The sequence below is a fragment of the Cucumis melo genome, chromosome 7 (assembly GCF_025177605.1).
Source record: "Cucumis melo cultivar AY chromosome 7, USDA_Cmelo_AY_1.0, whole genome shotgun sequence".
NCBI classification, from domain to species: domain Eukaryota; kingdom Viridiplantae; phylum Streptophyta; class Magnoliopsida; order Cucurbitales; family Cucurbitaceae; genus Cucumis; species Cucumis melo.
Genome location: NC_066863.1, coordinates 28,631,495 through 28,655,792, shown reverse-complemented (window position 1 = coordinate 28,655,792; position 24,298 = coordinate 28,631,495). Strand labels below are relative to the sequence as shown.

The 24,298-nt window shown below is 33.1% G+C and overlaps 5 protein-coding genes across 24 annotated transcripts; 3 read left to right on the top strand and 2 right to left on the bottom strand.

Annotated features, from left to right (window-relative positions):
* Window positions 1–35: 35 nt before the first annotated feature.
* LOC103494718 (monothiol glutaredoxin-S15, mitochondrial) lies at window positions 36–4,216 on the bottom strand. 2 transcript variants are annotated; one of them, XM_008456041.3, is made up of 7 exons: window positions 3,959–4,216; window positions 3,348–3,455; window positions 2,352–2,489; window positions 1,830–1,929; window positions 1,334–1,400; window positions 634–712; window positions 36–314 (listed from the first exon to the last, which is right to left on the bottom strand). In XM_008456041.3, the coding sequence occupies exons 2-7, from the start codon at window positions 3,420–3,422 to the stop codon at window positions 258–260; spliced, it is 516 nt and encodes a 171-aa protein (XP_008454263.1). In that variant the 5' UTR covers window positions 3,423–3,455; window positions 3,959–4,216; the 3' UTR covers window positions 36–257. The 2 variants fall into 2 exon arrangements, with proteins under 2 accessions (XP_008454263.1, XP_050943388.1); XM_051087431.1 differs by lacking the exons at window positions 3,348–3,455; window positions 3,959–4,216 and adding an exon at window positions 3,119–3,271.
* Window positions 4,217–4,654: 438 nt separating this feature from the next.
* LOC103494717 (uncharacterized) lies at window positions 4,655–10,310 on the top strand. 2 transcript variants are annotated; one of them, XM_051087429.1, is made up of 10 exons: window positions 4,655–5,123; window positions 5,719–5,845; window positions 6,577–6,663; window positions 7,438–7,523; window positions 7,602–7,817; window positions 8,691–8,875; window positions 9,097–9,255; window positions 9,363–9,443; window positions 9,560–9,614; window positions 9,774–10,310. In XM_051087429.1, exons 1-10 carry the CDS (start codon window positions 5,013–5,015, stop codon window positions 9,975–9,977), a joined length of 1,311 nt encoding a protein of 436 aa, XP_050943386.1. In that variant the 5' UTR covers window positions 4,655–5,012; the 3' UTR covers window positions 9,978–10,310. The 2 variants fall into 2 exon arrangements, with proteins under 2 accessions (XP_050943386.1, XP_050943387.1); XM_051087430.1 differs by having other exon boundaries at window positions 4,656–5,123; window positions 5,645–5,845.
* Window positions 10,311–13,891: 3,581 nt separating this feature from the next.
* LOC103494712 (RNA-binding protein involved in heterochromatin assembly dri1-like) lies at window positions 13,892–15,672 on the top strand. Its single transcript, XM_051087427.1, has 4 exons — window positions 13,892–14,013; window positions 14,470–14,851; window positions 15,128–15,247; window positions 15,503–15,672. Exons 2-3 carry the CDS (start codon window positions 14,487–14,489, stop codon window positions 15,201–15,203), a joined length of 441 nt encoding a protein of 146 aa, XP_050943384.1. The 5' UTR covers window positions 13,892–14,013; window positions 14,470–14,486; the 3' UTR covers window positions 15,204–15,247; window positions 15,503–15,672.
* A 1,744-nt stretch (window positions 15,673–17,416) lies between these two features.
* On the bottom strand, window positions 17,417–23,026 carry LOC103494713 (uncharacterized). 18 transcript variants are annotated; one of them, XR_007822296.1, is made up of 6 exons: window positions 20,335–20,647; window positions 20,158–20,234; window positions 19,339–20,068; window positions 18,949–19,222; window positions 17,623–18,527; window positions 17,417–17,517 (listed from the first exon to the last, which is right to left on the bottom strand). XR_007822296.1 is itself a non-coding variant. In XM_051087426.1 (5 exons), the coding sequence occupies exons 3-4, from the start codon at window positions 20,047–20,049 to the stop codon at window positions 18,950–18,952; spliced, it is 984 nt and encodes a 327-aa protein (XP_050943383.1). In that variant the 5' UTR covers window positions 20,050–20,068; window positions 20,158–20,234; window positions 20,339–20,646; the 3' UTR covers window positions 17,417–17,701; window position 18,949. The 18 variants fall into 18 exon arrangements, 7 of the variants coding, with proteins under 7 accessions (XP_050943383.1, XP_050943381.1, XP_016901535.1 ...); XR_007822297.1 differs by having other exon boundaries at window positions 17,623–17,701; window positions 20,335–20,646; XR_007822298.1 differs by having other exon boundaries at window positions 17,623–17,701; window positions 20,339–20,646.
* LOC103494716 (protein UNUSUAL FLORAL ORGANS-like) lies at window positions 22,913–24,137 on the top strand. Its single transcript, XM_017045961.2, has one exon. The coding sequence runs from the start codon at window positions 22,913–22,915 to the stop codon at window positions 24,038–24,040; it is 1,128 nt and encodes a 375-aa protein (XP_016901450.2). The 3' UTR covers window positions 24,041–24,137.
* The last annotated feature ends 161 nt before the right edge of the window (window positions 24,138–24,298 follow it).

Genomic DNA, 24,298 nt, shown 5'->3' with positions numbered 1-24,298 from the left:
CAAGCGATGGTAGCACCAAGAGAAAAGAGGCAAAATAACAGTGATAAGTGTAGGTCACATTTATTAGAGAATATATGTGATATTAAAAAAAAAAAAAAAAGAAGAAGAAGAGAGGTGAATGATTGACTACAAACCGTCCATGGGTATAGGAAAAGAGATTTGGCTAATAACAAACATTAATAACCTTCAGCCTCATCTTCTCACAAGCTGAAACAAAAAAAGAAGAAAAAATGGGTTTAATCATATCTTCATAGAACTTATTCAGTCTTCTGATTGGCTGCAATATCGTTGAGCTTTTCCTTCAATTCTCCCGACTACACATGACAAAGAACAATATCAAGGCAATGCATCACACAACAACCGCACTTTGAAAATAAAGTTAGTTAAAAAGAACACTTTTGGTCATTCATGAAAGTAACAATTTAGTTCCCGAACTTTAATTTATAAGGATTACAATAGAGAAAACTTTGAGGATAAAATTGGTTAAAGAACACTTTCATGAATGTGACAATTTAGTCCCTAAACTGGTTTAAAACGATTTAGTTTCGGTAACAAGAGAAAGCGACAGTAAACCCTTAGTTCATGTAGGATCCTATGAGAAGTGAATTGAGTAAGGAATAAGAAGTTGGATACCTGATGCAGATTGAGTATGATATCAGATCCTCCAATAAACTCTCCTTTTATGAATATCTGTGGAAATGTTGGCCAATTGCTGCCATGCAAAATATTTTCAAATTACAACACGTCCAATTACTTCTCCAGCCAACAATGTCATGACTTTATATTCAGAAATAATTTCATTTGTCAAGTAGCAAATATCCATCGGCATGTCTATATATTCCTAAATTATCCTTAAATTGAGGGGCTCAATATGGATATTCAATATCTATTAATATCTCCGATATCCTTATAAGTGGTCATGAGATAGAAAAGATGTTATCCATTTGGTCTAATAAAGTACAAATACTAATAATAATATCCACATCCATAACTTAGTTTGGAAGTAAAAACAATTTAATTATTAATTTATATAAAAACAATGTTCACATCCATTTAGTCTAACAAAGTACAAATACTAATAACAATATACACATCCATAGCTTAGTTCGAGAGTAAAAACGATTTATTTGTTAGTTTATATAAATTTTTTACTTATATTTCTTGAAATAAACAAACTATAACTAATTTGAGAGCCATTCACAATTTCACAGTCTGAAATTAGTTCATACCTGTACTACACATCCATGACTTAATTTTTTGCAAATCAAATATTTGAAAATTTTCACCCCTGAGGAGGGAAAGTCAGTATCTAAGGGGCCACGGGCCAGCATACCTGAAGGATTTCACAGCACTTTTAAGCTCAGCGTCTTCCAAGATATTTCTAGCACTCAAAGGTACATCTGCAAAACTTAACACATTAGAATCGTGGAAAAAGATGACAAGCAATAGAAAGGTGCTGCAAGGATTTTTAACCAGAGATGGGCACAGTACAAAACATGCAAGTGCGTGATTTTAAAAAGCTGATCCAGATTCTTGTCTTAAGAACTAGAAAACCAAAGACCAGAAAAAACTCATGCAAAACACATGATTAGAAAGAAGCAAGATAATGGTAGACATTAGCGATCAGTCAGCCAGTAATTTGAAGTATTGAGACCATATAGTTATTATATATACTTGTTACACACATAACAAATATAACAGGCACAATATTGGCTCAAACATAGGATTATAAGACTGTTCCAGGGGAACAGACATGCATGTCCCTGAAAAAGCTTATCCAAAAGAGTGTAGACTCATTAAAACAGACAAGCAAACCAATGAGCACTTACTATATAACTTCAACACTCTAACAGCAAGAGCGCTAAATCCACATTGAGGAACATCCGGCACCCCTTTCATGTAAATCATCACAGGATTTTGTCGTACATCCTAATAACAATACAAATGAAAAATAATGCCGATATGAGACTTGTGTACTCATGAAAGTATAGATATTAGCAGGCCGATGTTGAAAAGTTGAAGACCTTACAATGTAGTTTAAAAATATCATAGCCAATAAAAAAAGAATTAAAGTCAAAGTTGCCATAATATGTCAGTATTTCTAAACCATTAATACCGGTTCTTAAATTCTTCACATTCTACTCACACCAGAAAACATTTAAACCTTTCTACATTTGCAGAATCTGGAAGACCTTTTTGTAACTTCCTCATTTTGCGTACAACTAATTGTGAAATTTTCTCTTATCAAGAAAAGAGAGGCAAAGCACATAGTTTTTTTACTTCTACAAGGATCAAACACATCAAAATATGCTTCCTAGATATTATCAGTTCTTTAACAAAAGCATTCATACCTGTTCAACAACATCCTTCAAAGAAAGGCCAGAACTCTCAAGTTTATTAGTAGGTTTGAAATCGTCATGGGTATCAGGTTCATTAGGTACAGTCGTAGAGTATCTCATTCCATGCTGGTAATTTAGCCCAGGCACCATCTATCAACAGTTCAAAATGAGGCACCGCAATATGATCAGCATAGTACAAGCTTCGCCAGTCAACTTTTATAATATGTATGTCACCTTAAAATTCAAGGATGTACTTTATAATTAAGTCAAAATTTCTGATATATCTTGTTTAAGAAAGCTTGTGATAATTTGTATGTCATCGCCACCGTGTAATTTCACACTAAGCGGCACTCATCAAAATTTATGTTAGAATTTATTATCCTTCAAAATTTAGCGAATGCAGCCAATTCTTGGGTGAAGAAAATATCTCACATGGGATATTATCAAGCTTAACTTCAAAGACAGCAGATAACTAACACGGCCATAACAAAGAAAACAATGAGATTTTCATCATCATCTTTGTCGTGGTATTTTCTTTTTCTGGATAAAGGCAACAACTTTCAATGACGAAGAAAAATGAAAGAATACAAGTGCATACAAAAAGCCAAGCCCAAAAAAGAATGCCCCAATAAAGTAAATGGCTCCACAACCTAGAACCGTTTCTCCCACAAGCCACCAAATGGCCTTGAAGAACCAAAAGAAGACCCTCAACATGAAATGCTTCCCTATTGGATAGACGGAGCAAAAACCTTACAACAAAGTGTCGGAAGGATCAGTACCCATTATAGAAGCGACAACTTCCTTAACTTAGCCCAACTTCTTTAATTTCAAATTGGAAACTTTTTTGTAATACACCTCTAGGTGTTGGCAGTTCTTACTCCTCCATTTCATTCATTAACGAAATTTGTTTCTCTTCTGAAAAAATAAATAAACAAGACAAAAGCTAAAACCAACGGAACAAAACAATAGGAAACTAATATATGATAGTGAATTTTTTTCAAACCGTACTATTCTGCTAGTGCGAGTAGCAGGCAGACCTGCCAAGCCCTTGAAGAGTAAGTTTGATAATGACTTTGCCATCATTCCAATTGTAAGAGTAACGCCCAATTAGATAATCTAAAGTAGACAACAAGTTCAAGAGTCAGTAAATCAATACGATTTTAAACATGTGCAAGTAGTGGCATATATCAAGCTACAATGAGAAACTGAAAAACCAGATACAAAATCCTTGAGCAACAAGATTTTAAGACTTTCACAGTACAAAATAGAAGAATTTCAAGCAAACAGCACCTCACGAAGGAATACAAGCTTAAAGACTACAAATTTTCGAATACCCAAGTAATAGAAAGAAGAAACAGGCATGAATATTCAACGGTTAGTGGAATGATAAAGATCATCTAGAAAACCATAGATAGCTACAATACTTCAACAAAACACCACCAGAAATGAAATACAGGTGAATCAAACACATTGCTACAGCTCAAGAATGCCGAAATTGAGATAGTTAAAAAAGAAAAGATATAAATAGACCAATGTGTAAAGAACAAAATAAAAGATCAGTTTGTCGTATAAAAATGGTAAGAAAGCGAAGAACAAAAGGAGAAAAAACTTGGACAGACCTTGAGGTTGAGGAGAAAGAAAATTTAGCGCGGCAGGATGGAGAAGGGAGAATAAAAGAAATTAAATATGGTTGTGGGGATGGTGAAGAAGTTTGGCTATGTGACTTGGTGGTGGTGCCTTGTTGAGGAATGGAGAAAAATAACCCAAGTGTTGGCCCCTAGGGTTTACTCTCTCTTTTTTTTTTCCTTTCACATGGGAGATTGTTGAATTTTACAAAATTACCGTGAAATGAGAATAAATGAAAGGATAAAAGAGCGTATAAAAATTGTAGCCAAAATATCCGACTAACTAAAATATTGTCTATTAAATAGTTACGAAGAAAAAAAATGTTTTGAAATCAAAATTCATCGAAACACATGAAATTTAATTCAGGAATCAACTTTCTAAAGATTCTTATTCCTACCTTCAAACACTATCATTTTAATTACAATGCGTACACCCCAACAAACTACAAAAAACAACTACTTTTCTATCCGAAAGATGGATGGAGGAAGAACGTCTCAATCTTACTTATCTTACTGTTCTCAAGAAAAAAGTTTTGAATTTTAACATATGTATTATTATCATTACAATTTGAATAAATAAATAAATGTGATAAAATTCATAATTTTAAATAAAAACAATTAAAATCAATTTTATTACGATTTCTATTAAAACTAATTCATCAATAAAATTGTATTAACATTGCACGTTTAACCTAAATTCAAAGCCTTTGAAAGAAAAAACTAAACAAAAAATAGTTAAAAAAGAAGAAGAAGAAGAAGAAGAAGAAGAAGAAGAAGAAGAAGAAGAAGAGCAGACGTGTCTAAATCACATGGCCACGAACTTACGAATCAGATATCAACAAGTACGCACGACCGTACCGGACCCGAACTGAAGGTCAGCCTTGCGATCCGGTGCACCAGGTTGTTCGAAACACCGGCCAGTGAGTCTCGTTTGAGAGTTGAAATTAAAGCTTGAAGATCCTCCCGAATCTCTCTTTTTTGCCTTCGTTCATTCTCTACACAGAGAATCGAAGTTCCTAAAATTCACAAAGAAACCGGTGATCCAAAGATGTCTCTGACGGCCGTGAAGATGTCCGAAGACGTTTGGTTTACTTGTCTCACTCATGCATTATCCACCGAGACTGAAGAAATCATGGGTCTTCTTCTTGGCGATATTGAGGTCACTCTCTTTATTTCCACTCTGCAATTCACTTCCCTTTCTTTCAAGGGTTTCTTTGAGTTTTGCTTTAATTTTGATTACTGGGTGTCTGTTTCTTCGCTTGGTTGTTGCTTGTGTTGGATGTTGATTGAAATGAAGATTAGATTGGTTGTTTTGGGAAATGGGGTTGTTTCCAGTTTTAATTCTCTTTACTTTAGAGCTAGAGGTAAAGTTTTTGTGCTGTTCTAGCTTAGTTAATTGATTTCTTAGCCATTTTGTAAAGATCAGAGTGAAGACTGGTACTTCCAGTTAATTGGTCTTCTGACTCCAAATGGTGCTGTTAAAAACAGACTTGGTTTGTTTTTCACATTAGTGCGTGCGAATTTGTTACATTAAGTACACTGTACTAACTCTTGTGTTCTAGCTCTTTTTCGATGGTCTATCTGAATTTTGATTCTGTAGTTTCTTTCTAAAGTTTGAGTGATTTCTATTTCATGGCTGATTCTCTAAGCTTTAAGCTATTTTCATGCCTTTTCTTTCAGGGTGCTATTATTTCCGTTTTAAAAGGTAGTTGTTATTTCGGTTCTGCGTTCTTCCTGACCATGAGATTTTGCAGCATTCGAAAAATGGTAGTGTAACTGCACTAATTTGGGGAGCATCGCCTCAGACACGGTCTGACAGAAGGAAGGACCGTGTGGAGACTCATCCTGAGCAATTGGCTGCTGCATCAGCCCAGGCCGAGATATCCTTTGTTCCTTTTAACTTTATGAAATTCCTCATCTTGTAGACATGGACCTATTTATCTTAGCTAATGCCTAATATCAACACTTCCTTTCGAGTGCATCTTTTATTATTTTATTATTTAAATCCATTATTGTCTTGACAAATGAAAAGATCTTTCTTAGTTTATGTTAAAACATTCGTTCATACATTGTCTATTGAGCAATATTTTGACTCTACAATTTCATTTACACTATGACCCCCTAGGGAGCAACCCCATTTGCTTAGGGCTGCCTCCTCTAAGTAACACCTAACCGGAGGCCGCTTGCTCAGATTTTTGGGTGAGCTTAATAAAGAACACCCTCAATGTCTCCAGAGTCTAGGCCTTTGATGAAGGAAGTTTTTCATGGTATGTGTTTAAATGATTGGGTTGGGGATCTAGCGAAGTGGAAAATTTGAAAGGTAAAAGTTCAATTGAACAACCATTTTCCTTGTTTAATATATAATTTTATTGGGTATAAGAAGAATAAAAATGAAATGGGATTGCAATGTGCCAGGAGTCTGCCTAGTTAAATTTTATAAGTGGTGCAAATTTTCATTATGTTTTCTACCTTCAAGAGTCTAAAATGGTGAAACTGATTTTTAATACCAGTGTGGCTTTCTAAAGTAGTTTAACATAAATAGGTTAACTATTCAAACTCTGAAGTTATTTTGCTTTTATTCAATATTGTTATATTCTTAATTTTATAGAACAGAATGACAGCAATGACTGGTAGAACAACTAGAGTTATTGGGTGGTACCATTCACATCCTCATATTACAGTGCTTCCATCACATGTTGGTTAGTATTGACTTGTTCATGATGTTTAATTGTAACCCATCTTGTTCGTGAGCTGTAGTAACGGCAATGGTGTAAAAGGTTTTGCATGTAAATTAGTTGGTTTTCCCTCTTGCTCTGGTTTCCTAATCTGGGGACCAAGTTTCCATTCCATTCCACCCAAACTACCATATTGTTTCATCCTTTGAGTGATTACGTTTTATTGGTGATAAATGATTAGACACCAACTCTCCTTTAGCTTCTGTATGCTCCTAGCCTCTTCCTCTTCCATTTTTCAATTAAAGACATTTCTTCTTCTTCTTTCTTCCTATTATTCTTCTTTTTCCTTTTTGAAGGAAAAAAAAACTTCAGATTAGGCTTTCTTTTGGTGCTAGGGTGCTTAGAATAGAAAGCCAAAAATTTTCTCTTAACTCGTTTGTTTTGATGATTGTATTATAATAGTTACAAAACCAGAACTAAAAATTTCATCATTGGTGACATTTCATCAGTGCAGTTTCTCTTTCCTCTTCGTATTCCTTGTGAAAGTTAATATTTCAAAAGAGTTTACAAATATTTCTATGTTATATGAGAAAATAATTGGTATTTCATGTCGAAGTTTGAAATCTTTTACATTATACATCTTTGTTACAATTTTGGCTGAGGAGTCTCCTTGATTTATGTATTAGAGGATGCTATTTTAGTATTTTGTCTTTTTTTTTTTTTTTTTTTTTTTTTTTTTTTTTTTGCACCTCTCTATCAAAGACAATAACTTTCCATTCATGGAAATCTTACTTGCAGATGTGCGAACTCAAGGGACATATCAGCTCCTTGATTCTGGATTTATTGGGCTGATATTTTCTTGCTTTAGTGAAGATGCGAACAAGGTTTGAATAGTTGCTTGTTTTGGTTTGGAGAATTATCTTTGGCTTGTTTTCTAAACTTACATAATTGGGAAATGCCAGGTTGGAAGAATTCAAGTTATTGCTTTCCAATCCTCTGATGGGAAACAGAATCACTTGTCAAGACCTATTTCTTTATCTCCCGTATATCGAAATTCGGTGATTGATGTGGAATCTTCTTTAAGTTCCTCTGATAATGTATCAGGAAATGTGGGTTATGGACCAGGAGAGAATCCTGAACAAGACACTGGTGATTCAATGATTGCTGGAGCTCTTAAGGTACAAGTACAACATATCTTCATTACAAAGATGCCTAAATCTGGATGTTTGGATTCATATAGCCAGCTTAAGTTGAATGATGAGCAGAAGGTTTTGCCAAAGTGTCGATTTTCTGTCTCAGATGATGTTGAGCCTTGTTTGTTTATGGGGAAACAGTTTGACTCGCAAGATATTTTGAAAAGTTTTAACTAGGTACCTGATGAGTCCTCACTTTAAATTTGGAAAACTTATGCAGAGAAATAATAACTTACATCACTTTTGAATCTCATATTCGTCTACTCATACTGGTGGGTAAAGCTGTATGTCCTAGAGTTTTCGATTCACTTCTGTAGACAAATCTCTTCTATCAATCTCTTCCGTTCATTTTCATGCCGATTAGGAAACTATATCTTGCAATTGTGTTTTGCTAAAACTTTTATTTCACTCTCTTGGATCACTAATGAAGTACTGTTGCAAATAATATAAGCCTGCTCAAGTTCTGTGAATAAGATTTAACTCTTTTAAGATATTACAAGTAAAGAAGCTTTCAATTATCATGCGCCTTCTTGTATCTGGCAAACTTTGGTTCAAGGTTTGAACTTCAAATGGCCTATTAGTTTATCATCAATGAAAAAACTGGGATGATTTCAACATCTTAATGTAGCGTATTTTTTAGCCTAATATTTCCATGCCACGACATGAAGTAATTGTCTGCTGGTTAATTGAAGTCACTCGGTTACTGTTTGTCTTCAAAGGAGACATCTAAAGAAGTGCTTTATGGATTTTATATAAAGTTTCAGTTCTGGGAGTTCAATTTGTTAAAATTTTGAAGTGTTGTGCATTGAACATCTCACCATGATTGGTGTGCATTGGCTTGTTTGAAATTGTCTACAGGGTACAGGACGATCTTCAGAGTTGGGTTATTTTTTTGCTAATGCTGACACCAACTATCAAGGAAAAGAGAAAATTGGTGGAAGCTATCGTATTAATAATACAAATAGTGGAATTACTGATATCGATCCAATGGACTTGTCTGAAAGTATGCAAGAAGCAATGCACCGTTCAAATATTGAAATGAGGTATGTTCAAAGTGCTGATTTGTTGGTGTTAGCATCTAATGTCATGAAGTAATCTAAATAATGAGTTATCTTGTAATGAGTTCAAATTGTGCTATCCACGAGTACTTGTTTGTGTGTGTAGCTGCATTGAGGGAGTCAGATATACCAGTTGCCTTTGTTATCTTGTTCTTCTTTCCTGAAGGATAATTCATTATCCTCATTTTTCTCTCTCTTGCTGCCAGTGCTGCTGAATTCTCAAGGAAAGAGATTCCTCTTCATGTTATGCCAACCGCATCGCTCATAAAGCTTGATTCACCATTGACGTCTTTTACAGATTTACAGCATGTTCTGTTTGAAGAGGAGAGATCAGCTTATAACCAAGCCATCTCAAATAATATGAAGTAAATGGTTCTCTTTAATAAATCTCTGGAGCATGTTTTCCTAACTTACAAATGTTTCTTTAATCTATTTTATTATTGACTGTAGTGATCATTTTTGTTTTTCATAGGGATGGGAAAGTGCATCCGTTGACGTTCATACATCACACATCAACATATCAGGCTTCAATGTGCAAGTTAATTGAATATTGGTTAGGCTCACATGCTGCCCTCTGTCGACCCTTTATTTTTGATCTTATATTCTCTATATGCCTTAAATGCACATTTGACTGGGAATTGTTCTTGTTTTACCTTTCCTTGCTTGTAGTCTTAGTCCTGCCATAAGTGCACTTCAGGACCGCGTAAAAGAGAATGAAATTCGGGTAAGAATTGATACCAAAAACGCCCATTTGTGGGGATATTTTCTTTGCATTAGTCTTTTGATCCCTTTGCTCTGATGAATTCAAATCGTTGCTTCATTCGAAAAAGTGTCAGATAGTTCTGATATGATGCTGTCGGTTAATGACTTCTTTGTCCAACAGTTAGCTTTGCTGGCCGAGGAAGCCAGGAATCTGGAAGTTGAGGCTGCAAAAGCAAATGAGTCAGTCCCAGGATCACCTCATCAAGTTACTCATGGATCTCGAGCAAGTGCTTCACCAACCCACAGGGATTTGTATCCTTCAACTGCATCTGTTGGTGCACGTAGTGGAGGAAGCTCTATGTACCGGAGTAGGAAGGGGTTATGAATATGATGATATCTTTCGCCTTTGACTTGTTTTCCGAATTCCCGAACGCCTGTATTATAGCGTTCAGGTTTTTTTGTGCATAGAAACTATCGAAAGTATAGAAGAGGGGTCAAATGGTATTCATTATTAGCTACCAAATTTCCTCTTCTTGATGTTAGATATTGTAGTGTCTAAAAATGGCTTTTCATCAAGTAGCAATGCTGTTGAATCCACTTGTATCAATCTGGATAAGTTGCAAATTAACAGCAGTCTTGAATCTCTATGCTTCTGGTGACCAAAATGATTTTACATCACAAATGCAAGAATGCAATGAGTTCTAATATTCCAAATTTATGAGTTTTTCTTGGGAATAGTCATCATATTGAATGTTTTTATCACATCTCCATCTATATTGTAATGCAATATCTCATTAAAGTTTTAACTTTTTATCTCCCTATATACTCTAAAGAATAGGGTTCAATACCCAGCACAATTAACACATACTTTATTGCAGATGAATGTTAGAAAAGAGGTAAGTGTTTTTGCATGATTACCCATGTGAGACAAATACAAATGGGAAATAATTAAAATGAACACAACTGTAAAGTAAAAGAAATAAGCAACACTTTAACAAAAACTAAAGGGGGAAAGAAAAGATGAAAATTTTACTGTCATACGTTGTTAGAAAAAAAAAAGTGGTAAGATTCCAAAATGACGAAAGTCTTTAACACATATACTAAAAGGAGAGTCATTATTCAAAGTGACTATCACTCTCAAAGCTTCTTATTAGATACTGAATTTGAATTATATATATAATATAGAATGAGTTGGTCGTGGTGATGCATGGAAGTGATTCCCAAGGAGAATCGAATCAGCTAACTTTCCTTTTTTCCTTTCTCTTCTTTACAATTTGCCCTTTCTCTATCTCTTCTCCCTCTCCTCCTTTACCCTTACCCAAGAGAATGGATGCCACTTCTCTCTCTCATTTCCTCTTTTGGTGAGAGAGAGAATAGCTTGATAGATGTGAACAAAGTGTAACGATTAAAATATATATAGATACGTGAACATATCAGTAGATATATCCGTAAATTCAAGAGTTCATTAATTATCAATATTAAATACTTATGGATATATTCAACATCTATTACATAAACACCCGTAAAAGACAATATGTAATCTATTTAGTTGAATATGAATAGAAATACTGATAAACTATATTCATAACTTAGTTTTGTAGTTTTGGACTAAAAACAACTTAATTATTAATCAAAATGAAATTTTATAAATTGTGTGACTTTTAGAAATATTTTCCGATATTGATATTTGATTAATATATTCATTGATATATTCGACAAATTAAAATATTGATATCGACATCGATATTTAATCCTCGGTGAAAAGAAATTTGGAGGATATAAGTAGTTGTCAATATACGTACTAGATCCAAAGTATGAATAGTTATAACACAATGTAAAATGATTAGACAATATAACAAAATATAACTTAGATTCAACTCTTAAAGTCTATAGTTATAAACTATATCTCTATAATAGGTACACACCAATGATAGAGTCTATCACTGATAAATTTTACATTATTTAAAAATATTTCTATACACTTGTTTATTAGTCTTAAAAGTTCTACCCATTATGACTACCCTAAATTTAATCAGATCTTCAATTTAAAACACCCTCTCACTCGTGAGCTTGGAATATTTGTAAAATACCTAACAAGTAATAATCAATGTTATGTCGATAATACAAAAGTATAAATATACAACTTCCTACATTGATATTATATCAAAACATCGATCGATAAAAAAGACTTAACTTGATGGGTTATTGTAAATTTAGTTTAACAAATTCATCTTTATGCGTCACACTCTCATCAGATACATAAAAAAAGATCAAAACATTTTTAAAAGTAGTAATGAAATTATGTATAGTGAGATATACAAACATGTATGCAGTGTGAGATGTCATCTCATTCAGTATTTTTCAAATGAATTTTCATCAACGTAGTCATTTGATTTGATGGTTTAGAGAGATTTGAAGAAAGAAATAGAGAGAGATATTTTTTATTGATGTGGTCGAAGAGAAAAAAAAGAAAGGGAAAAAAAGTGGAAAGGGAAAAAAGAAAAGAAAAGAAAAGAAAAGAGAAAAGATGGTCAAAATGAAACCTTGGTTATTCCAACATATTATCACTCCAACCCAACCTTTATTGAAACTCACATTTGTGCCTTTCTCTTTTCTTCTCTTCTTCTTCTTCTCCTTTTTTTTTTTTTTTTTCCTATTTTATTTTTAATTTCATCTTTTCATTTTAATTAAATTTCTTCCACTTTTTCCCTCTTTTGAATATCAATCACTTTTTCTCTATTATTTCTCACTAATCTAATCCAACTCCTTATTGATTAAGAAATCTAAAAAGAAATGGATTTTTATCTATTTCTATGACAAGTTTCTTGTAAAATTACAAATGTCGATAAATAACTAAGTTATGCACTGCACGTGTCAAAGTGAGTTCGAATAAGTAATATTGGCATGATCTCTATCTTCAGAGATTAAACGTTCAATCATCGATTCCATCAAAATGTTATACTAAAAAACTAATGCAATGTTTATATATTGAAAAAAAATATTGTGTTAATACTTAAAGCTTAGGCCTTTGATGAGATTAGTAACGCCGAAACCTATCTTATTTGAGTAGCATCTATTTTATCCTGTATTGAGATTGTCATATTTATCAATATTCAACTAGAAAAATGTTCTTTTTTTTTCTTCGCACCTTTTTATTGATTTTTTAAAAAAGAAAATGAAAAAAGGGGCACATATGAGAATCTTGTATTGTATTAGGATTGAATTTTGAATACTTTTTATACATATTACGTAAATACATGTAAATAATAAGGTGAGAATATTCAAAATTTTATAAAATTTGTGAGAAAATTTTGATTCTTTTCTTTTAAAAAATATACGATTGAGATTAGACATTAGACATCATCGTACAAAGGGTTTAGTAATTTTTGTTTTCTTCCTCTCTTTTGGGTCACCTACTTTAGAGATGATTTTATACAATTATTTTAAAAACTACCATAGTAGTCCTACCTTAATTTTGTAGAATATTGTTTTATAATCTTCGGTGGTTGTATTTCATTCACGTCCGACCCTTCGTACCCAAAACCATTAAAGAAAGTTCTCTACAAAACTAAATAAAGAAAAAAGAAAAAAAAAAATGTTGCCTTCCAAAATTTTGAAACCCTAAACCCTAAAGATTTGTTTAGCTGAAATAGTTGAATGTGTACCTCCATCCCATCTTTGCTCCATGTCCCCTAAAAGAAAAAGAGGGGTGAAAAAAGAAACTTTTTTTAAATTTTTAATTTACTTTTTTTTTTCTTTCTTTCTTTCTTTTCTTTTTTTTACAAAATCACAAAGGCATTTTAGTAAATATATATAAAAAAAAAACTCCAATGTCCATGTTGTAAAGTTGTAGCTATAGTGTTCTCTTGATATATACTTTCATGCACTTGTTCACGACGTTAGCATTCTCACATTTAGAAATCCTCTTTAATAATCACCTATTAAATCTAAAAGTTTAATGAAGTCGGCAACAATAAAAATAGAATTTGATACTATACATTATTATAATACCATTTTAAATCACCGATTGATCAAAAAATTTAAGTAAAAAATTAATTCAGTACTATATTACTCACAAAAAACTCCAAGAAAAAAAAGTGAAAGAAAAATGAAAACAAGGGAGGTTTCTCTTTTATTTTTGTTCAAAATATCCCCTTTTTCTTTCTTTCTTTCTAATCAAAAGCAATCATCTCTCTCCTTTTGTAATATTTTGTTTTGAACTTTTGTGTGTGTGTGTGTATGTATGTATGTATGTATATATATATATATATATATATATATATATATATATATATATATATATAATGCAACTTTTTGAGTGGGATTTGAGTGTATATAAACAACCATTCCCTTCTTTACCTATTCCATCGCCATTCTTAATTCTTCTTCTCTTTTTCTTTCTTTCTTTGACCACTCTTAAGGTTTGTGCTTCATCTTCAATTCTTCTGTTTTTCCATGTCATTCTTCTTTTCAATTTTAGGGTTTTTTTAGTTCAACGTTTTGACACATCAGTGGACTTTTGTTCTTTTCTGTTGTTTTTCGTTTCTTATATATCTTTGAGAGTATTGAGTATAAATATATATTTTTTTTGGTTCAATTACAAGTTTTAGAAATTTTTGAATCATATACCTAATAGTTAGTAACATACTCGTTTGTTTATCGAGTCTAAAACATATCTAAAAGTATGTTTCTTGAGCTTTAAATAATGTCTCGTATTTATCAAAATATAACTTCAAAATCCAGAAACTTACTTATTAAACAACTTGTGTTTCAAACATCTTTTTAAATGTAGAAATATGTTTTGTACTTCAAAAAATATTCATTTAATTTTGAGTATTTTTTTTTACATTTGTTAACTTTGTTAATACAATTTGTAGAGAGAATTAAAGAGAAGATGAGTAGACCGGGAGACTGGAACTGTAGGTCATGCCAGCATTTGAACTTCCAGAGGAGGGACATGTGCCAGCGGTGCGGCGAACCGAAGAGCGGCGGCGGTGTCGGAAGAGGTGGGTCTGGTTTCGGGTACGGAGGATCGGATGTGAGGCCCGGAGACTGGTACTGTAGCGTGGGAAATTGTGGAGCTCACAATTTTGCAAGCCGATCAAGCTGCTTCAAATGTGGGGCTTTCAAAGACGACATGTCGGCCTTCGACTTCGATATTCCTCGTCCTAGTCCTAGAGGGATTTCCCCATTTGCTTTTGCCAGCCCCGCTCGTGCTGCTGCCTCCGCTTGGAAGTCCGGTGACTGGATTTGTGCAAGGTAAAAGCCATAATATCCGTTTGATAATCATTTTACTTTTTCTTCTCTCTTTTCGTATGGTTTCCTTTGACCAAAACTAAGTTTTCAAATGCCGTTGTCCCACTTTGTTTTGTTTTAAAAAATAGATAACGAAGTAAAGAAACTGATATCAACTTAGTTCTTAAATATAAGAATTAATCAAACGGTTATCCAATATATAAAGTCATAACATTTTTATCATATTAAAGTTTGTGTATCTCTAGATTCTCATGTAAATATGCTTGTGTGAAAATTCAGGTCGGGTTGCAATGAACATAACTTTGCAAGCAGGATGGAGTGCTTTAGATGCAGTGCTCCGAGAGACTCCTACTAACAAAACTAGCCAAGCCAAAATCCTCCTTCATCATCAAGTTTTGGGTGTGTCATCTTTCATAGCCATTATCTATTTTTTTGATACCCATGAAGATTTGAACCTCAACTACGAAAAACTTATTATATGTTCAAACTCAAAAAGAAAAAAAACAAAGAAAAAAAATGAAGTTATTTAGTTATAGTTTTAAAATCATTTACATTTTTTTCATTATAAAAAGTTACTTTGGAACTTAAATGATTTAAAATAACCATTTTGTGTCATTAACATATCTGTTTATCTTTTTTCTCAATGTTTTGCAGGTATGCTCTCAACTGAGAAAAATTTCAAAGAGACTTCATAACCTGCACTCTACATTTTTCTTCTCCCTCTCTCTCTCTCTCTCTCTTTTTGTTTTCTGGTTTTGTAACTTTTTTCTTAATGAGTGATGTTAATTTATGTGATGATCAAAAATTGAGATATTGTCCAAAAATCAATCTTCATTCCCTGTTTTTTTAACAAAATACTATAGGCATGGAAGAGTCGGTAGTTATTTCAATTCACACATCTATAACACTCTCATCACGATAGATGATTGATTATATCCTTGCAATGACAATTAGAAAAAAAAAAAAAGCAAAAATAAAAAGAAGAAAATTATTAGCTTTTTTTTTTTTTCCTTTTGAATTTTACATGATAATTATATTTTATCCAAACACATATAAAGTAGGAGGAAATGTTTGTTTCCTTTCTTCTATTCTGAAAAGTGGAAGAAAAAAAAGAGAAACGAAAAAGAAAAAGAGAAAGGAAAAGGAAAAACAGGAAAAACAGGAAAAAAAAAAAAGAAAAAAGAAAAAGAAGCTTTCTTGGAGTCACCAATAATTAAATATGCAATGATAAGATAAAATCCCAAATCTGTATGAATGTTTATGAAAATATAACCCAAAAAAAATTAAATAGTGAGTTTGATGCATTTGGTTATATTTTATAATTACTTTCAATAATTCCCTATTTTTTAAAATATTCGTAATAGATATAATTAGTGAAAATTTAAACACAATTCAATGAATAAGACATTAATTACCAAGAAAAATATTGCTATTATTAATTATATATTGAGACTAATGGATGTCAACTCTTCAATTTAAGAAAATACTAACACATTTTAATCCTAAACTTTACCTATGAATCAACTAATAATAAGAGTGTATTTGGATAAGTATTTAAATTTGAAAAAAAAATAAAAATAAATAAAAAATTGATATTATGAAAGTGCATTTTTGAAAAATGAGTTTGAAAGATAATCAATTTTATTCAAAACACTCAAAACTAGACTTTAATAAGAAAATTACGTAGATAAACACTTATAAAAATATCTAACTAAACATGTAATTGTTTAAATTTTAAACTCATTTTAAATAAATTGGTTGAAAAAAAAGTATTACTGATTAACATCAAAGAAGACAATGAAAAATTAAAAAAAGAACAAAACACAAACAGCTTTAAATTACAAACATACCTGATTTTGTAATAATTTATCCAACTAATTAAGTTAGCTACTTTGTATAAAGGTAGGCCTTTTAATTTATGGGGCGGGGGGTCCCAAATATAATTTTATTTACCAAAGTGCCTTTACCATGAAAAGAAAAACACTTTTTTAAGCTTTTGTTTGTTACTTTAGGGGCAGTTAGGGTTGGAAAGAAAAAATAAACTATTAGTTTTAAAGTTAGGTCAATTTTGATTAATTATTCTGCCCATCTAAGCATGGAAATTGATGTTCCAAGCAGTTTCTTTCTCAAAAAAAGAAAGAAAAAAGATATTTCTAGCAACTAAGGCAAAGTAAGAGGTCCTAAATTTAAGTATTTGACTACAGAAATTCACCAAGAGTTTGATTCGCCTAGCTAAACTGTATGAATTCGAGTGGGCTAATTTATGATTCAATGGCTCTTTTGATTCAAAGATACAAGATCATAGAGCATAGAGCAACACAGGGATGTTACCGACCAAAAATGCCGCACGAGGCAATGTGGATTAGTGTATTGAATATTGAACTAAACAAGAAACCGATACAAGTTTAGCTGCAATGATTTTTTCTTTCTTCCATTTTTAATTAGAATTTTTTCAGAAGTAGCCAAAAATCTTTTGTAAAGCTTGTATTTAGTACATAGATTACTAATGCGAACGTATAAAACATTTACCATCGACTAAGATGTTGGTAAAAAAAGCACACCGATCGAACATGGAGTATACAAACTTCAATTTTTGTTACTCATCCTTCTTCACAACCCAACCATAAGTAACACAAATTTGAGGATTTCCAACTTCAGGCTTCACATACCTAGATTAATAAAAATCACAAGCCAAATCATCCTCTAAACTTTAACCAAACCACCAGCCATGTAACCTCTGAAAGGGAGAAGAGAAAAAGTGCAAGCAAAGTAACCTTGGTTTTCGGCATTAGCCTGATCCATCCAGTAAAACGTTGCTCATGTGATAAAAAAACATATGTGCATTTGATATTGCTGGAGAAGAAACACAGAACAAAAATCAAAGATGACCACAATTTTATCATCATGGATTGGCATAATGGTCAAAAGATCATACTCATAAGGGTACGATAATGGAATAGTGGATATTAGACAGAATGAATTTAATCCAATGTAGCCATCTACCTAATCAGTTTTCTTGTATCCAAATGTCACAAGGTCATACATGTAGTTTCATAAGATTAATCAAGGTATGTCTAAGCTATCATGGAGTGCTCACGTAGTATTGGGAAAAGAGAAAAAGATGCTCCACAACTGTGCAGTTCGATTAAAGTCATGTTGCACCCTACCTCCATCTTACCATTACCACAAAACATTCCACTTCATGAGGGAACCCCAACTGCAAACTTTCGACTTTCTGAGTACAATAATTCTCAACAAACTGTCTATAATGATATGTGTCAATCACAGTCCACGTTACTCGAAATGATTCTATTAATAGGGTGAGAAGATGAAGTAAACAGCAATTCATTTCACTAAAATCTCAGCCACACATCTTAATTTTTTTTTAATCATTTTTTAGGTGATCGTTTTATTGGATTAGGAAAAAAAAAATCTGGGAGGGGGTGGGGGGAAGAAAGAAACAGAACGTGCATCTACTAAGACTACTATCACGATCATCATCAAACACTTTTTCCCCACTGATCTATTTACATCACTTGATGAGCTTGGTTCCTATCTTTTCCATGGACTCATGATGTCTAAATGAAAAATGTGATGAGCCATATCACCTTATTGTCAAGCGCAACCCGACATAAAAGAGCTGGTTGCCAAGGTAAACCTGAAGGCCCGGAGAGAGTTCCTTTATGAGGAAACCAATAAGACAATAAGATTGAGAAAAATGGAAGAGCCAAAATGTCCTTTTTAACTGTATATAGGGTCATAACCTTTTCATAAACGAATAGTAATTACCTAAATGAGAAGTAAATTGCAGGCTGATACTAACAAGGAGAACATCAGTATACCAGTATTCAAATAATTTCCATATTTCTAATTCTACTTGATTAATGGTCTTCCTTCTGCTATGAAATGCGAGAGAGGTCATGTAGATCAAGCAATTCTACCTATCTCGTACATGATTCATAACTCGACAATTTAAAACAATGCTAACTTTAAACATATTTTCTGATAGGTTTTTTTTTTGCAAAGTTCTGAGGATAAACAAATTTACAACAAATTGAGATCTTGAAAAGTGTAACAGGAAGAAGATTAGGACCAAATACCTTATTCAGCACATTGTGCCCAATTGATTGTGGACCTTGCTAATGCGTCCATTGGGTCAATGCATCTCTTAAGAAGGGGATCGTCCAAGGGCAAAATATCCTTTATATCATCAGAGGCAAGGATGACAGAGTTGACAGCCCTCACCAGAAGAACTTGAAGTGCAATTCTTAGTAAATTCCTTGCCCCTTCGATGTCTTTTCTGTTTAGAGCCTCAATTGCAGGAATTACAGTATGTTCCATAGTTGCTTTGTCTGGAAGAACCACCTCAAATCCCTGCATATATACATATATTCAGGGATGATTCCATTTTGGTTAAAATGACTCAAAAACGGGAATAAAATCTTCAAGATATGAAGTATGAAGTTCAAAAACAATGAAGAGATGCCTACTTCATTCTGCAGTTTCTCCTGATAATACCCTGCACTTAAAATTGCATTCGTTGCAAGAACTCCGATCCTTAAGGGACTCCCAGCTTCGAGTGGCTTCAACTTCGCTTCCTTGAGCTCTCTAGCAACACAATCAGCCATGTGAAGGAAGGTAACAGGACACCCTTTTGAAACATCTTCATACCATAAATGAGAGATGTGACAAGGCATAACAATGCAACGAGCACCTGAATTCTCGAGAAAAGTTCTCTTTCTCTTCAGACTCTCCACTACTAACTCAGAGTCCAATCCTAAATCCTCACTCTTGTAGTTGAGAACTGGATGAGAACTTTTATCAAACACTTGGAGCTCGTTACTAAGAGTTGGATCAGAGCAAAGAACAAAAGGGAGACCAGATTGAGATTCTCCATCTTTGGTACTCCATTTAACTAATTTTCCCAAGAAGTTTACAGTAGAATTCACAGAAGATCCTCCTAATATACCCACTGTATTTGATTGACTTAGCAAAATACCAGTTGAATCTTTATTCGTTTTCAATACTGAGCTGAACCCAGAAGTCTTTTTAGATTCTGGAAAATGTTCGCTTTCATCAGTGTGCAATAGAGTTGATGGTGGTAAAGCCTGAACAGGATTCAACCTCCATTGTAGCTGAATTCTACGAGTATTTACATAAGCAGATATACAAGATTGACTACTTAAAAGCTGGAAAGTCATTGTCAATCCTCAAAAACATCTGGGTTTCAACAATAAGAAACCCAGTCAACAATTTCCCATCACAAGAACAACAAACTCATTATTGGGTCAATTGAATAATGAAATTACCTGCAATATCAGCAAACAAAACAGGAGGAAACCCCCTCTCTGGCACTCAAAATGGAGGGAAAACTGAATATCAATCCCTAAAACAAAACCCAATTATCTTCCTCTCAAGATCAAAGCAAAAAAGACCAAGAGATAAAAAGAAGAAAGATCAATAATGGCAAGAAGAAGAGGAAATACAAACAATCTCTTGTATTTGAGGGTCTTGGGAAAAGAAATCATTCAGAAATGGATGGGGAAGTAGGAGCTGAAGCAAGTGGAAGTGGGAGGAATCTTTGTTGTTAGAACAACAGCAACCATTCTCACATAAATTTAGTAACTTGTCCACTTCGACAGAGTGTCGTGGTTCCAGACAGCATTTATCCGAATTATGGTGAAGATCCCCGTAGAATGTAGATCGTCCATTTTTCTTTTTCCCACCGGAAAAGAGATGATAAAACAAACGTGGATCAGGATTTTGGTGAGCGACTTCAAGGAAGAAGTTTCGAAACAAAAGATTCCATTTTTATTTATTTTTTCAAATTTGTGTTTGATACCATTTTTAATAATGTTTTAAATACTAATTTATTGTATACAATCCCTATAGAATTTTTCAAATATATATTTCTCCCCACCTTTTGAACGTTTCCAAATATAGTGAGATGAATTATTTACTAATGCTACTATTTGAAGAAACGATATTCTAAGTACAGATGAAGTTTCAAAAGTTGAGTTGGAAGAATTCTTTCGTTCTCTCTCGATTAAAATTTTATAAACCTTACGAATGAATAGAATTTCTCTATTTAATATTCTTTTAAAATTAAGTTTATTTGTGAATTCAATTGCACTTTAGTCTAAATAATAATATTTAGTTAAACTAGAATAATTAATCTAATTTAACGGTAAACATGAAAACACATAGTATTATAACAACTCGTCGAACTTTTGTTTTCAATTTTTTTTTTGAACACATATTACCTTTTAATTAGTCTTAAATTTGATTATTTATAATTATGTTTTTATTTTGATAAATATCTTAGCAAGTTGTAATTGGTCCAAAAAAAATTATTCCGAACTAGAAGAAATTTTTTAAGTTTCATCGTAAAAAGTGGCAAAATAATAAGAAAAATACCAAATTGAATTTTGAGATATAATAATTAATATATAGACTTCTTGCATGTATGACAAAATAAGTCTAAAAAATTCAACTCACATTATACACATACTTACTTTTGCAAAAATGACAACAAAAAAAAGTCAAACCAACATGACATACTTGATACCCCTAACACACTTGACATACACTTTATTGATACACACTCGATTCTGATACAGTTGATATACATTTGATAAACTATTAATATCCACTTTTACATATATGTATAAAATGTCTTAATTATTTCAACAATATCGATGTCGATAAAAATATCAAGGTCAAAACTTGGAAAACATTTAGGTAGAAATATCAATATTGAAGAATAATTCTAGAAAAACTCGATCAAAACAAAAATTTTAACCAGTAAATAAGTATTTTAAACAAATTAATTCTATTATTTATACGGACATTTCATTTTTTTTTTTCCTTATGTTTGGTAGATTTTACCACTCGTATCGAGTTGATGTTAAGGCTATGACAATATACAAATATCAATGAAAATTTTTGGACGAAAGCTTAATAATACAATTGCTATAGTACACGTTTTCTTAACCTCAACTAGGAAGTAGACAAAACATGGTAGGGTCCTCTCCATTGCATTTTGCAGCTCAAAGACAAATTTGCATAAAAACAAATAAAGTTCTGTACTTCGTAATTTAGAGGGAAAATTACAAATCACAGCTAGAACGTACGGACAAACCTTTTTTAACCAACCTGCAAAAGAATCCTAAGCAAATTCAAAATATATATAGATATATATTTATTTTCTTTCTCGTTAGGATTTAGGAGATAAGAATAGAAAAAGGATGAATATAATAAAAAAGTTGTAAAGTAAACTCAGTCAAAAAATGACTTTAAATGTGGGCTATAGATTAATAATTATAATAAACAATATTAGTGCAACAAAGTTGAATCATCTCATATTCAATTCAGCCAACCTTGCCAATAAATAAACGAAACATGGTAGGAAAGAAGCGTCAACAAGCCAAAGATAATCAAAGGATAATCACAACATCAACATCAAAATCCAATCTAAACTTGTTGTAGTTACGTATTAATTTGGTTTTCGTTTATCAAAGATACATATTTTTAGATATTATAAAATAAAGGCAACCGATAAAGATTAAAACCGCATAACTAAGACCTTACTTGAACATGATATGTTCTAAAGGAAGCTGTGTCATTGAGTTCTAAGTAGGAACCGCATAACCGTGGTAAAAAAAAAAGGAAAAACACAGAAACAAGAACAAATTTTTCTTCTCAAAGGGTATGAGGTGGGATTGGTTTTAAAGCAGAAAGTAGCAGAGATATCTTATGTGCATGTCAAAGACATACAATTGCCCTTTGGGCTCTTGTAAGGACCAAAGTTTTCTATATGTATGCATCAAAAAGCAACCAAAATGCCTGATTCAGAAAAGAAACAAATAAATAAATGAGATTCCCATGTGGGTCAGACCACACAGATCATAGTTCAAGTGGCAGGCCACACATTCCGATGCACATATATCATTCATTTCAATAATTCACCTTGAATAATTGCATTTCAATCATAAGTTGTGGCTACATTGCACATATACAATTTACTAACCTTTTGATGAAAAAACTTCTCTCTTTTCATCAACCATGTGGAGTAGTCTTCCTTTTGATCTCCTTGCCAACATCTTCTCCTTCCTATCTCCAGATTCTTTGGCAAGAGCTAGATCAGCTTGTAAGCATTGGCATGAGTGCATCGATACTTGCCCTTTGAACACTGAGCCAATTCCATCGCAGTGTCATCCTTCATGGTTCATAGCCTTGCCATTGCGAGCACACAAGCTATGTTTTGCTCATAATCCAATTCTTGACAATTGGCATAAGCTCTCACTTGAGTTCCTTCCTGATTTAGTTAAACCAATTGCAACAGTTGGTAGTCTTCTTTTTTTAAGATCTATAAGTTCAGTTGTTCTACAATTGATCCTATGCAATCCATTCACTACCCAATTTCGGTATCTTCCATGGCCAAACATCATTAGAACTAATCCAGCTGTGGGAGTTGTGATACAAAACACAAGCCAAGACTCTCAGATTCCAGACTTCAAGGTGTATGTAGCTGGGGGAATGTCCATGGCACCACAAGGTGGCACCACATATGAATCAAAGTTGGAAATGTATGACTCGAGAAACGACTCATGGCAAATCGTAGGATCACTGCCAGTAGAATTTGCTGTGAGGTTAACAGTCTGGACTCATAATGAGAGTGTGTACTCTAATGGGACTCTGTATTGGATAACCTCGGCAAGGGCATTTAGTGTGATGGGCTTTGATGTTGACTCAAACAATTGCAGGGAATTGCAGGTGCCAATGGCTGATAGACTTGAATTTGCTGCACTCACATCTCGAAATGGAAGGCTAACAATAGTAGGCGGCGTATGTGGTGAAGACGCCTGTGTTTGGGAGTGTAGAGATGGAGATATGTGGGTGCTGGTTGAGAAGGTGCCAAATGAGTTGGGAAGAAAACTTGTCGGAGGAAGCAATGGAAGCTGGATAAACACCAAATGTGCATGGAACAATGAGGTTATGTGCTTGTATAAGGAGCTAGGAAATGGAATGGTAGTTCGGAGAGAAAGAAAAGAGAAGAATAAATGGGAATGGGTTTGGATTGATGGATGCTCTTCAATTAGAGGCAAAAGAGTACATAACTTGCCAATAAAAGGACTGCTTCTTCAACCTAGCCTTGCTCCTTTTGCATCTAAATCAAATTACACACTTTGATACATGTAAATTCTTCAATTCTAAAAATAAGAATAGCAGAACTATTTTCTTTATTCTGTATGCAATGAAACTTACTATATTGCAGTGCCCATTGATCTCTGAAAAGTCTACAATCTGGTGTACTTGCCAACCCCATGCGGGCCATGCCCAACTTGCTCTCTCAAATTACAATTAAGATATAAAAGGTCCATTACAGTTCACCTAAAGAAGTGGTCATGAAAGGATGTATATCTAATTTGAAAGGACTATGCTAGAATC